Source organism: Heterodontus francisci, chromosome 20, assembly GCF_036365525.1.
Source record: "Heterodontus francisci isolate sHetFra1 chromosome 20, sHetFra1.hap1, whole genome shotgun sequence".
In the NCBI taxonomy this organism is placed as follows: domain Eukaryota; kingdom Metazoa; phylum Chordata; class Chondrichthyes; order Heterodontiformes; family Heterodontidae; genus Heterodontus; species Heterodontus francisci.
The window spans coordinates 11,314,967-11,328,582 of record NC_090390.1 but is presented as its reverse complement, the minus strand read 5'-3'; the positions used below and the strand labels follow the sequence as shown (position 1 = coordinate 11,328,582).

The 13,616-nt window shown below is 42.9% G+C and overlaps 1 protein-coding gene across 4 annotated transcripts in view; it reads right to left on the bottom strand.

Annotated features, from left to right (window-relative positions):
* The window catches only part of dna2 (DNA replication helicase/nuclease 2), a 130,648-nt gene extending 123,172 nt beyond the window's left edge, over positions 1-7,476 (bottom strand). For 2 of the 4 annotated variants that reach the window (XR_010977040.1, XM_068052385.1), the window contains exons 1-2: positions 7,277-7,476; positions 4,593-5,833 (exon numbers count right to left, since the gene is read on the bottom strand). Coding sequence is in view for 3 of the 4 variants with exons in the window: in XM_068052385.1 (XP_067908486.1) it covers positions 4,593-5,833; positions 7,277-7,306 (1,271 nt within the window). In the remaining variant the exon portion in view is untranslated. The remainder of the gene's footprint in view (positions 1-4,592; positions 5,834-7,276) is intronic. The other 2 variants (XM_068052384.1, XM_068052386.1) reach the window with 1 other exon arrangement.
* Between the last annotated feature and the right edge of the window lie 6,140 nt (positions 7,477-13,616).

The window sequence follows — 13,616 nt, the reverse complement described above, 5'->3', positions numbered from 1 at the left end:
TCCCCGAAAGAGCAATTCACTCAGTTCTATTCCTCCACCTTCTCCCCATAACCCTGCACATTCTTCCTTTTCATATAACAGTCTAATTCCCTTTTGAATGTTTCAATTGAACCTAGCTCCACCACACTCTCAAGTAGTGCATTCCAGACCTTAACCACTCTGTGAAAAAGTTTTTCCCTCATGTCACTTTTGCTTCACTTACCAAATACTTTAAATCCTCCCCCTCCCTCCCATCTCTCTTTCCCTACACCTCTCCCTCCCCCCACTTAAAAGGTACCACGACTGGGAAAAAAGTAAGATGGTATTTGGTTTTCTTTCTCGATTCAGAAGGTTTTCTTAAATTTGTGTGAAGTGATGCAATAGTGTCTGATAATGCTTCATTCTGCCTTCTTAAAAGCCTGCAAAGGAGTTAACCCTTTCTATTGATCAATACAAAAGTTGCTGTCAATGTAAATTTATATATTTAATAAGGCATTATTAAATTGAAGTTTCTTAATTTAAGTGGATATTTTCCCAGTGTGATGGAAGGAAATTATGAATTGACGAATTAAGCCCTTGGGCTCTTCAGCAAAGCCAAAATGGATTCTTTCTTTCTCTCTTCATTATAAGCAGGGTACCGTGGCTTCCCAGACTGCATGGGGGATGATGGCATTGCAAGAGATCCACCAGTTTTAAGAATTTAATACTTTATCTGCATCAAATGTCACAGCACAGTGATGATTTGAACTAAAGGAATTGCCAAAGATCTGGCCACAACCAATTCAGGGTCATTTGTTATCTGCCAAGACAGAGTGCTCGAGTGAAAGAGATATGGAAGTTGCCTCCAAAGTAGTTGCAAGCACTTCTGTCACTAAAGCAAAATTACCATTTGTTTCTGAAATTGGAATTGGTAAGATAAGTTGATAAACTGCTGTTTCAAGAAATCAAGGTGGGAAAGCTTATCTTGTGTTTAAGTGGATAATCAAGTCTTCATGAAAGTAAGAGAAAGCAGTGCAGTCTAGGTGGGTTCTAATGTATCAAGGAAGAATGTTTTTTTTTGTGGGAATAGAATAGAACATTGACAAGATCCATCAGTTCAACAAAACCACTCGTCTGATTTGGGATAATTTTGAAATGATAAAATGGGCTCAGGCACAATAAAGCAGGTTAGTTCAATACAAAAAAAAGGTCCAAGAGGAGGTTCTGTTCAGTAAAATTAAGCTAACAAAATGCATTAAAAATTGGACAGGTCGGGACATTTGATCAATGTCCTAAGGCCATGATAATATTGTACTGAACAGTAAAGTTCCATCAGTGTTCATGAATGACATGAAATAATTACTGTAAAACTTAAATAGAGGACGTACATGAGGATACAAGATGAAAACAAGTAAATTGTACCATCCGGTGGAAATTTTTCTAAAATCATTTTTCTGAAGTGAATTGGAATAATTGCCTGAGTGAAATTCAACGAGATATTTACTGCACATTCTTGTGGGGATAGTGTAGTTAGGAATAGTAAATTGATAATTTTTTCTTGGAGATGTTTGTGTCACTGCTGACACTGAACAATAGGAAAACTGCACTTGATAGCCTGGCCACTACCCAAGGCAGGGGAAGATGAGCAGATATCTCCAGACACCCGATGATCTTTTGATAAAATGACCTTGAAAGCCCAAGAATGGCCTGTATTGAATGCTACATGTGTCATTATATTGGGTATGTCAGTATCTGTGTGCAAATGTGATTTATTACATGTGAAGGAACTAGCATGTATGCACGATGAATTTACACAGAAGAATGGGTTTCAGACATGCTCAGTTATCAACAACAGTATGACAAAATAGTTAATGTGGCTCAGGAAAATGAGAGAACTTTTTAAAATCATGATACGGACATCAAGATACTGACACACTCTATAGAGAAACAGACTTTGAAATAATCAAGATAGAGTTAAACATACCAGTACCTGTCAGAGGGATTAAAATTAAAAGTAAAGAGAATGCTGTTCAATTTCGGATTTTCTTACAGCCAAGAAAGCTAGTTTCAAGGCTTCCATTAACTGCTTAACAAAGAAAGCTAGTGGGGAAGCTAAAAACAGATAATGGAGGCTTCTGTCTTGTCTGTCTGGACAAGGGGGCCATGGTTGTTTCCAAATCCGTTTCAAGCTGAAGGCAGGAGACAAGGAGGCCATTCCTTCAAGGTTCCATAAAAAACATTCAAGTGAGAAGCGACCACAAGGAAGCAGAGGACCTGAACAAGGTTAGTTTTGGACACCCAATCCCACCGCTGTGATTTATCTCAAAACACTACAAACATTGAGGATGATCATTAGAACATATATATTTAGCTGCACTGAGTTAATAATACTACAAGTTATATAATTTTTGAAAAGTATTAAAAATGAACTAATTAAATCAACATGAACACTCAAAAGGCTTTTTATGTGTTGTTGATCCATTGTAATTGGAAAAATGCACATTCACGTAATTTTTTTCAAATTATCAGAACTATAAGAAAACAAATACCAAGGTCACATTCACAGTAAATAAAGCAAGCCTTGCCATGGCTGTGGAACTACATAGTAAGTGATAGAATGAAACCCAAAAAAGAAAACAAACAGGAAAAACAGAGAAAATATAAAAGGAAAAAATAAAGACACACAACAGAACAGCAGATCTGTAAAGAGAACCAAAAAAGTAACAGAATTTCAACATCTCTGCTCTGCAATGATTGGTCAGATCGAAGGCTTTTCTCCATGTCATACTGGCAACATGATATAGAAAGGGGAAGGGAAGACATGCGCTGATCATGATCAAGGAGGAATGGATGGCAGGATCTTTGTTTCATGGCTAGCTTTATCTCTGAAGCAAAGAAATAACACACCTAATGGAAAAACTGCCCAATCCTGCCAAAAAAACACATATGTTAATGGACTAGAAGCAATTGATTTAGGAAATGTGTTATATAATGTGTGCTGAAATTGTACAAGTTTTGTTATAAATGAACTTGAATCTGCCAACAGGATTATGTGAAGGGAGTTATTCAATTAGTAGATAAAAATGGTAGGACAATTAGTAAAATAACTGTTAGGAAAGAATAGAAAGCAGGAACAAAGGACAGAGGAAGATGGGACACATAAGGAGAATTCGTTTAAATTACAAGGAAAGCAAGGATTGCCAGAATGGCTAGGAATAGGAGCCACAACAGGGTTAACAGAATAAATATAGAAAGTGGGCGTACAATGAGGTAAAGAAGCAATTAAAAGGTTTATTGGCAGGAATCAACAAGAGAGTGATAATCTGAGGGAGCATCAGCATAGACTATTGTCTGTGGAAGAATTCCATAGTGTGACAGTTGAAGATCCAAAGTAAAATAAACAAGTTGATACAGGCAAACAATGAAGCTAACCAGAATCAAGATCTTACTAAAGATGTCGTGCGTAGCCATATGTAGCATTTGTAATGAATGCGGTACAGAAGGGACTGGACGACATAGAAGGACAATGGAATCCCTTTGTTATATTCACAAATAGAAAAAGTGGTTCAAAGGAACCATGGATATAGTCTATAACATTTTTGCCTCCCCCCCGCCAAGATGAGAGCAGGGATGAGGATAACGTAACAGTGGTATCAGCACTACCCTTGCTAGCAAAGAACTGGAGTCAACCTTGGATAGTGTACCAGATAGAGTCTCAGCATGAGACTCTGCCACATGCCCAGTACACAAACAATACCGGGAATACCTGCACAAAGAATAATGGCACATGGACTGCACCAGTCATGGAATGTTGGACTCTGAAAAGAACTGCATATACCTGACCTCTGAATTTGTTCTGGATGATTCACCAAGCTCCAAAATGGGCTTAGAATAATGGGAGAAGTGGAGAACGAACACAGTATTTAAAGACAGAGAAATACTGTTTATCGATTGCAACAGCCAACATGATGATGGCAAGAACGGACGGTTCTTTCACACAAACATTGTTTTCTGTATGCCCAGAGGGAGAAGATATAAATATAATAAAAATATAAACAGGCACAACGTAACTGAGTACGGACGCAATTACCATTGGAGGATGAAATCATGAGGTCAATACCCAAATTGGACACTATATACCTCTCATCAATTAGCTTGAAGTCAATACTTCATCGAACTATAACCTCAAAGAAGCACATTGTGCAGACATTCCAGATTATTAAAGGGATAGGAGGAAGGCATTAAAACTCTAGATCATGAATGGTGGGGAGTAGCCATGAGAATTGGAATTACACTGATGAGATTGGTGATAGTACAAGTAACTGTGATCATTGCATTATATTGTTAGGAAGTCAACGAGAGAGAAAATATAAGGCGATAGAAAGGATATTGAAAGGAAGCCAGGATTATTAATGCAAAGAAGGCTATAAAACACTGTAAACTAATAAAAAAATGTAAAGCATGTTGATAGAGAGAGAGAAAGAGAGAGAGAGTGAGTGAGAAAGAGAGAGAGCGTATGTGCACACTACAGATTAGGCTAACAACAGTCAGTGTGTTCAAAATTCAAGCAAGGCCTTGAAAATGACAAATAAATCTGCACCACAGGTTAAGTAAGAGAAATATATCAGCTGTACCTCAAGGAGCTCGGCTTCTCCGCTGCCCTGCTGAAACTCTGCGGACAGCTCCCACTCTTTGCTTCTTGTAGGTCATCTAATTGTTTCACAGTGTTTGTAAGCTGGATTTTGTTTGACGTACTGAAATGCAGCTCTGCCTGAGAAGACACGATCTCTAAATCTCCTGTCAAATCACTATCTTCGTCCTCCTCACATTCAGCACGTTGCTCTTCGCACTCCGAATCAACACAACTGGATTTACTGCTCCCGTCATGCTGGTCACGGTCATGTCCCACAATTGTGCCTGGGATTTTCACAGTCTCCACCTCTCTTGTTGTTTGCAGTGCCTCTAACCAGGTTTTGCCTGCTTGCACCATGGACTGAACGTGACTCCAGTCTCCATCTCCTTTACTGCAGTTATATTTATTTCCATCTATCTGAACAAACAATGATTCACAGCTTTCATTCTGTAAATGTGTGTGCAGTTTATCTATTTTCTTGAAGGGATTCCTCAACAAAGCTGTAGATGTGGGCAACTGAAGGCTCCCCACCTTGGTCCTCTCAGTCACAGAGAGCTTTGTACCTTTATATTGAGAGCTTGGAGAAGAGTTCAAATTCAAAACACCACTTTGTCTTGTCTTTCCCTTTTGTAGTTTTCCATTCACAGTTTTTTTCACAAAGTTGGACGGTTGTGACCCAGGGGAGGCCTGATTAATAGCCATAAGACACTCTTGCAGATGATGATCAGAAGACCCCTGTGTGTCCTGGGCCTTGGGACCAGGATTTTTTACTGGGGCTGATTTCCACTTCTTCGATCTGGGCACCTCATCAGGGCTAGCAGCAGATCTCTTCCCAAACAGGCTAACAGGCCAAAGATTTTCACAATCTCTCAACGGATCCTGTCTCTTAGTCCTGCTGTTTGAAAAAAGCTGAACTTTAACTCTTGTACATTCCTTTGATCGGTTAAACCTGGAGTGACAGGTGTGGGAGGTGGGAGGTGTCATCATAGAGGGAACCGTGAACTTGGCTCGCGCTGCAATCTCACGAGCTGGAGTTTCAGGAACAATAGTCAATGGAGATTGAGGAACGACCTCATTGACATCAGGAGGCTTCAGAACTGATTCCATCCAATCTTCTTCACCATTGTTGCTTTCCAACAGACTGATGGTCACTGGGGCAGTCATGTGACTCCACTTTGTTTCACCAGTTCTATGTCCATGTCCAATTTCTTCAAAAAGTTTCTTGCCTACCAACGATGAAGACTATATCCAGTGGGGAAAAAAGTAATTTTCCATATTTTATTTAAAATGAAACAAAATAATTCAAGTATTAAGAGATAAAATGTAATAAAATGCATCAGACACAATCAGCGTTGTCCTGAAACGACGATCAAATCTGCTCCATAAAACAGCAACATTGTGGAGACTTCGCTTGAGAATCACCAGGTACTGACCATGACACTGGGCACAGGTCACTGAAGAACATAAGGCGGCCATTTAGCTGCTCAAGCCTCTTCTAACATTTGATAAGATCATGGCTGATCTGCAAACTACCTCCACATAGCCACCTTTGTTGCCGATCGCTTCACACCATTGGCTAACAAAAATCTATCAGTCTCAGTTTTAAAATTATTCGATCTAGCATTAATTGCTGTTTGCAGAAGAGAGTTCCAAACTTCTATGTTTTTCATGAAGAACTTTCCTAATTTCACTCCTGAAAGGTTTGTGTCTAATTTTAGACTATGTCCCCAGTGTTAAACTCCCAACTAGCAGAAATAGTTTCTCTATCTAACCTAGCAGTTCCCCGTAATATCTTAAAAATCTTGATCAAATCTTAACCTTCTAAATTCCACGGAATACAACCCTCAATGTTTAATCTCTCCTTGAAGCTTGACCTTTGGAGTCCAGGTGTCTTTCTGGTAAATCTACGCTCAACTGGATAGAGTGGAGGTGAAGAGTCTATACATCTTAGCAGAGAGGTCAGTGACTAGGGGGCATAGATTTAAAGTGAATGGTTGAAACATTAGTGGGGAGATGAGGAAAAACTTTTTCACCCAGAGAGTGGTGGTGGTCTGGAACTCACTGCGTGAGAGGGTAGTTGAGGCAGAGACCCTCAACTCATTCAAAAGTAGTCTGGATATGCACCTCAAGTGCCGTAAACTGCAGGGCTACGGACCAAATGCTGGAAAGTGGGATTAGAATAGGTGATTTGCGGCCGGCACGGAGACAATGGGTCAAGTGGCCTCTTTCTATGCCTTAAACTTTCTATGAATCTAACTGCCTGCAAAGCCAATATATCCCTTCCTAAGGTGTGGTGTCCAGATCGGCACACAGAACTCCAGCTGTGGTCACCAGGGCTTTGTATAGCGGAAACATGACTAGGGTCGTGGGGGGGAGGGTAGAAGGGGCAAAGGTGGGGGGGGGAGGGTAGAAGGGGCAAAGGTGGGGGGGAGGGTAGAAGGGGCAAAGGTGGGGGGGAGGGTAGAAGGGGCAAAGGTGGGGGGGAGGGTAGAAGGGGCAAAGGTGAGGGGAGGGCAGAAGGGGCAAAGGTGGGGGGGGGAGAGTAGAAGGGGCAAAGGGGGAGAGTAAGGCTGAAGGGGCAGGCACGCTCCCTTATTCCAGCGCCCGTGCCTAAGTTGCAGCCTCCCACTATCCAGGAAAGGGTGCCGCGCTGTTGAAGCAGTCAAGACGAGAGAAGGTACTTACAATGCGGACCTGCTGCCCGCTCCGGGACATGGCGGAAAACAGCAACCGGTAACCAGCACGCGCGCTGCCAGGCCACGCCCATTCCCAGCAGACCCTGCGCTAACACTGCCTAGGTGACGTCAGAAACTTAGATCCAACTCAGTGGAAGCCGCGAGGGTCCTGGGTGGAGCGATATTAGACTGAGGTGGGGGGCTTCGGGCCTAGGGACAGTGTCTCTCCGACTGCTCCGTTATGCGGGTTTAGGGTGAGAGGCGGGGCTCGAGTCAGGGTTTGGGATAGGGGGCTCTATCGAGGGGCGGGGCTGCTGCGAATGCACGGGTTTAGGGTGAGGCTGGTGGCTTTAGTTTAGTTTAGAGATACAGCACTTAAACAGGCCCTTCGGCCCACCGAGTCTGTGCCGACCATCAACCACCCATTTATACTAATCCTACACTAATCCCATATCCCTACCACATTCCCACTTGTCCCTATATTTCCCTACCATCTACCTATACTAGGGGCAATTTATAATGGCCAATTAACCTATCAACCTGCAAGTCTTTGGCATGTGGAAGGAAACCGGAGCACCCGGAGGAAATCCACGCAGACACAGGCAGTACCCAGAATTGAACCCGGGTCGCTGGAGCTGTGAGGCTGCGGTGCTAACCACTGTGATGGAGTGTTTTCAAATGCGGGCCTTCAGCAGCCAGTGAGTAGGACCTGCATCTATGGATCGCAGCCTGATATGCTGTTAATACAGCTAGCCGCTGTCAGAGGTGTTCCCCCACAGAGGAACTAGTCGCACGCAATAATAAAAGAAAAATACTGCAGATGCTGGAAATACTCAGCCGGTCTGGAAGCACCTGTGGAGAGAGAAGCAGAGTTAATGTTTCAGGTCTGACCTTTCATCAGAACAGGCAAAGGTTAGAAAAGTAGGTTTTAAGCAAGTGAGGGAGGGGGGTTTTGGTGGGGAAGAGAAGGGAAGGCGTTTGATAGAGTAGAGGGCAGGAGAGATTAAATAACAAAGCTCTCCTGGAACAAAGGCAAAGAGTGTGTTAATGCTTAGGGTGAAAGACAAAGCATTAGTCCAGAGAGTGTTAATAGAAGAATAATGAGCAGCTCTGTCTACATGAAAAACAAACATATGGTTATAAAATAAAAAATATAAAAAGGCCAGTTATGCTCTGAAGTTATTGAACTGTGTTCAGTCTGCAGGGCTGTAGAGTGCCTAATCAAAAGAGCAGGTGCTGCTCTTGGAGCTTGTCTTGATGTTCACTGGAACAGGCCAAAGACAGAAATATTGGCGTGAGAGTAGGGGTTCTTACATTGAACAACTTCTCCTTCAACTCCATTCATTTCCTTCAAATAAAAGGTATTGCTGTGAGTACTTGCATGGGTCCTAGTTATGCTGGTATTTTTGTGGGATATGTCTAACATTCTTTGTTCCAGTCCTACTCAGGCCCCCTCCCTCACCTCTTTTTCTGGTACAGTAATGACTGTATCAGTGCCGCTTCCTGCTCTCTTCCCTTCCTCGACTTCTTTATCTCTGTCTCTGGTGATAGGCTGTCTACTAATATTCATTATAAGCCCATTGACTCCCATGGCTATCTTGACTACACACCCTCACACCTTGTTTTCTGTAAGGACTCCATCCCATTCTCCCAGTTTCTGCATCTCCGACACATCTGGTCTGCTGATGCAACCTTCCGCAACAGCGCTTCTGATATGTCTTCCTTTTTCCTCAATCGAGGATTCCCCCCCACTGTAGTTTTTAGGGCCTTCAACGTGTCCGGCCCATTTCCCACACTTCTGCCCTCACCCCTTCCCCCTCTCTCCTAGAACCGCGACACGGTCCCCCTTGTCTTCACTTTCCACCCCACCAGCCTCCGCATGCAAAGGATCATCCTCAGCCATTTCCAGCACGATGCCATGACCAAACACAACTTCCCTTCCCGTCAGCATTCCAAAGGGATCATTCCCTCTGCGACACCCTGGTCAATTCCTCCATCACCCACGACACCTCGTCCCCTTCCCACGGCACCTTCCCATGCAATCGCAGGAGGTATAATAGCTGCCCTTTTACCTTCTCTCTCCTCACCATCCAAGGCCCCAAACACTCCTCCTAGGCAAAGCAGCAATTTACTTGTACTTCCTGCAATTTAGTGTGCTGCATTTTCTGCTCATAATGCAGTTGCTTCTATATTGGGAAGACCAAACGCAGAATGGGCGACCACTTTGCGGAACACCTCCGCTCAGTCCGAAAGCATAACGCTGAGCTTCTGGTCGCTTGCCATTTCAACACACGCCCTTGCTGTCAGTGCAATATTTCTATCTTTAGTCTGCTCCAGTATTCCAGTGAACATCAAAGCAAGTTCGAGGAGCAGCACCTGATCTTTCAATTAGGCACGCTACAGACTTTTTTTCATATTTTATTTTGTTTTATTTTTTAAACCATGTGTGTTTTTTATGTAGACAGAAGTGCTCATTATTCCGCCACTAACACTCTGGACTAATGCTTTGTCTTTCACCACAAGCAGTAACACACTCTGCCTTTGTCCCAGGACAGCTGTGTTATTTAATTGCTCCTGCCCTCTGCCCTATCACATGCCTTCCCTTTTGTTCTTCCCCGCCCCCACTTGCTTAAAACCTAATTTTCTAACCTTTGCCAGTTTTGATGAAAGGTCACAGACCTGAAACATTAACTCTGCATCTCTCTCCACAGTTGCTGCCTGATCTGCTGAGTATTTCCAGCACTTTGTTTTTATTTTAGTCACACTCACACTTGACCGTCCTGTTCCCACATTCCTTCACGCAGCGACCCAATCAAATCCTGTGTTGATCGCTTCTGTGTAAACCACCAACCCTGAAATAAATTTCACAGCCTCACAACTCAAGGAAAAAAGTTTCTCCACCCGCGGCTCAGTTGGTAGCACACTCACCTCTGAGTCAGAAGGTTGCGTGTTTAAGTCCCAGTCAACTTGACAGCAAATATCCAGGCTGACACTCCAGTGCAGTACTGAGAGAGCACTTCACTTTTGGATGAGATGATAAATCAAGACTGTGTCTGCCCTCTCAGGTGGACATAAAAAATGATTTTGAAGAGTATAGGAACTATCCCCAGTGTCCTTGGCCAATATTTATGCCTCGATCAACATCAAAAAAACATATTGCTGTTGTAAGGCCCTTCCCCTGCACAAACTGGCTGCCCTGTTCCCTATATCCACACCAGTGACTACAGTTCCAAGCTATTTCATTGACTTTAAAGCGCTTTGGGACATCCTGAGGTTGGGAAAGGCGCAATGCAAATGCAAGCTTTTCTTTTCCTCTGTTCTGAACCTTTTACATTTCATCTTTTATCAATGGTCCTCATACTGCAACTCTCAACTGCTGGAAACAGTCTGCTTCTACTTACCCTATCCCATCACTCCAATATTTTAACACTTCTATTGCTTCATAATCATTCTCTGAAAAAGACCCAATTTTTTAAATCACATTTGGATTTCCTCATCCCATGGAGCATTATATTTAATGTGTGCATTTAAAATTGGGGATGCTCAAGAGACCAGAATTGGAGTGCAGCTATCTCAGATTGTTGTGGGGCTGAAGGAGATTACAGAGATGAGGAGGAGCAAGCTCATGGAAGGATTTAAAAACAAGGATGAGAATTTTAAAATCAAGGTGTTGCCAGACTGGGAATCTATTAGTGAGAACAGGGCTGATGCATGAATGAGATTTGGTGCAGGTAAAGGATATAGGCAACAGAGTTTTGGATAAGTTCAAGTTCACAGATGGTGCAACGTGGGAGAGGATACAGGATCAGAAGCTCGTCTCAGGATTCAATGTGGCGCCACGGTTGCAAATCTTATAGTTCTGTGGCCAGGGAGAAGGATGGAGTTAATGGGACTGAAGACAATGGTAATATTCAGTTGGAAGAAATTTCTGCTCATCCAATACCTAATACCAGGGAGCGTGTGCAGTGGAGGGGTCAAGAGTGGTGGTGGTGAGATAGAGCCAAGTGTTGTCAGCATACATGTGGAAAGTGATGTATTTTTGGATGATGTCACTGAGGGACAGCATGTAGATGAGAAATAGGAGGGGGCCACGGTTAGATTCTTTGTGGAGACCAGAGGTAACAGTGCAGGAGCAGAAAGGGAAGCCATTGCAGGTGGTTCTTTGGCTACAATTGGATAGATAACAGTGGAAGCAGGGATATGCAATCCCACTAAAGCCTGGCCCAACCCAACAACAGCCAACCCGAAACCGACCCAGTCCAGAGTCCTTCCATTTTTTAAATGCCCGACCCGAAAACAACCAACATTAACGAAACAGAAAATCATAGATTAAAACAAAAACAATCCGAAACAGAACAGTCCAGTCCAGTCCGTACCAACCCGAGCCCGAATGCTGGATGCAGAATACAGACCCGACCCCATGTCTTCAGGTTTGGGTCGGGTAGCCAGGCTTTAAGTCTCACCCAGCTAGACCATGAAGGTGTTGGAGGAGGATGGTATGTCAACAATGTCAAAGGATGCAGATAGGTCAAGAAGGATGAGGAGATACTTTACAGCCACTTGGGATGCCATTTGTGACTTTGATAACAGACATTTCAGTGCTGCAGCAGGGCAGAAACCTAATTGGAAGAATTCAAACATGAAGTTGCAGGAAAGATGAACTGATTTGGGAGGCAGCAGGAAGTTCAACTGGGAAGTTGTCAGGAGGTAGGAGACAGAGAGTCATGATAATGGTAACAGTAATGTGGGAACAGGAGCTTAGTGATGTTTTGAAACTCGTAATCTAGATGGCCAGACTAATGCTCTGGAGACACTAGTTCAAATCCCACCACAGCTGCTGGGGGAATTTAAATTCAATTAAATCAATCAATCTGGAATTAAAAGAAAAAAAGCTAATCTCAGTAATAATGATCATGAAACTACTGATAATTGTAAAAACTTAGAGGATTAATTATGAAGCCCTGTTGCATAGATGAGGCTTGTATTCCACTGAGTTTAGAAGATTAAGAGGTGATATAATTGAGATGTTTTAAGGTGATTAAAAGGAGTTGATGGGGTGGATAGAGAGAAACCTTTTCCTCTGGTGGAGGAGTCCAGAACAAAGGTGCACAATCTTTATTAGAGCTGGACCATTCATGGGTGATGTCAGAAAACACTTCTTCACACAAAGGGTAGCAGAAATCTGGAACACACTCATCTAAAAAGCTGAGAATTTTAAAAGTTTGATAAATTTTCATTCAGCAAGGTAGATGGAGTTATGGGACAAGTCAGCTATTATCTAACAATGGTGGATCGGGCACAAGGGGCTGAAATGCCTACTCTTCCTATGTTCCTTAAGCCCATCCCTACCAGGATGCTCCCTTATCCACTCTAGGTTTCATCGAGTCCTGTCCCTACTCCTAAATTCATCCTTCATAGGATATTCCCTTATAAACTGTAAGTTTCGTCCTCTCCTCTTACAGGAATGTATTAGTCCTAAATCAGCTTCTTGCTAGTTTGAACTGTGCCACATTTTTAGTTATGATTTGGCTTATAACAGTGTTTGTATTTCCTTTCTCTGTTGTTACTTGTTTTAATTCTCAGTAAGAGGCGGCACAGTGGTTAGCACCTCAGCCTCACAGCTCCAGTGACCCAGGTTCGGTTCTGGGTACTGCCTCTGTGGAGTTTGCAAGTTCTCCCTGTGACCGCGTGGGTTTCTGCCGGGTGCTCTAGTTTCCTCCCACAGCCAAAGACTTGCAGGTTGATAGGTAAATTTCCCCTAGTGTAGGTAGGTGGTAGGAGATTGAGGGAAGGTGGGGATGTAAGGGAATATGGGATTAATGTAGGATTAGTATAAATGGCTGGTTGTTGGTCGGCACTGACTCGGTGGGCCGAAAGGCCAGTTTCAGTGCAGTATCTCTCTATGATTCTATGATGTCCAACCCCTCTTCAAGCCCAAACAGTGCAAGTTTCTTTGGAGTCTCAAATTCATTTATTTTTTTTTTTAAATTGCACCATGTATAACTTGCTGTTAAAACAGCTTTTGATTCCTTAGAAGAGTGTGTCTCTGGAGTAGCCTTTCCTAGACAAGCTGGCAGTGTTTACAGACTGAGACTTGTAGCATTGACCCCAGGATACATGATCACAGCCCTCCAGTCTGTACCATCAGCAATTTAAGACTAAAAATGAGTATAGTACAAAGTACACAGAAGTTACAACAAAATCAGCCCGTGTCAGCATTTACTCTCCACACAACTGAAGAGTTCTAATCACATTACCACATCCTGTTCCCACATCCCTTCATCCACTGATCTAATCTAATCTCCAATGGAGACAGTTTCTGTAACAATCAGAATTCCCAGCCTCATTCA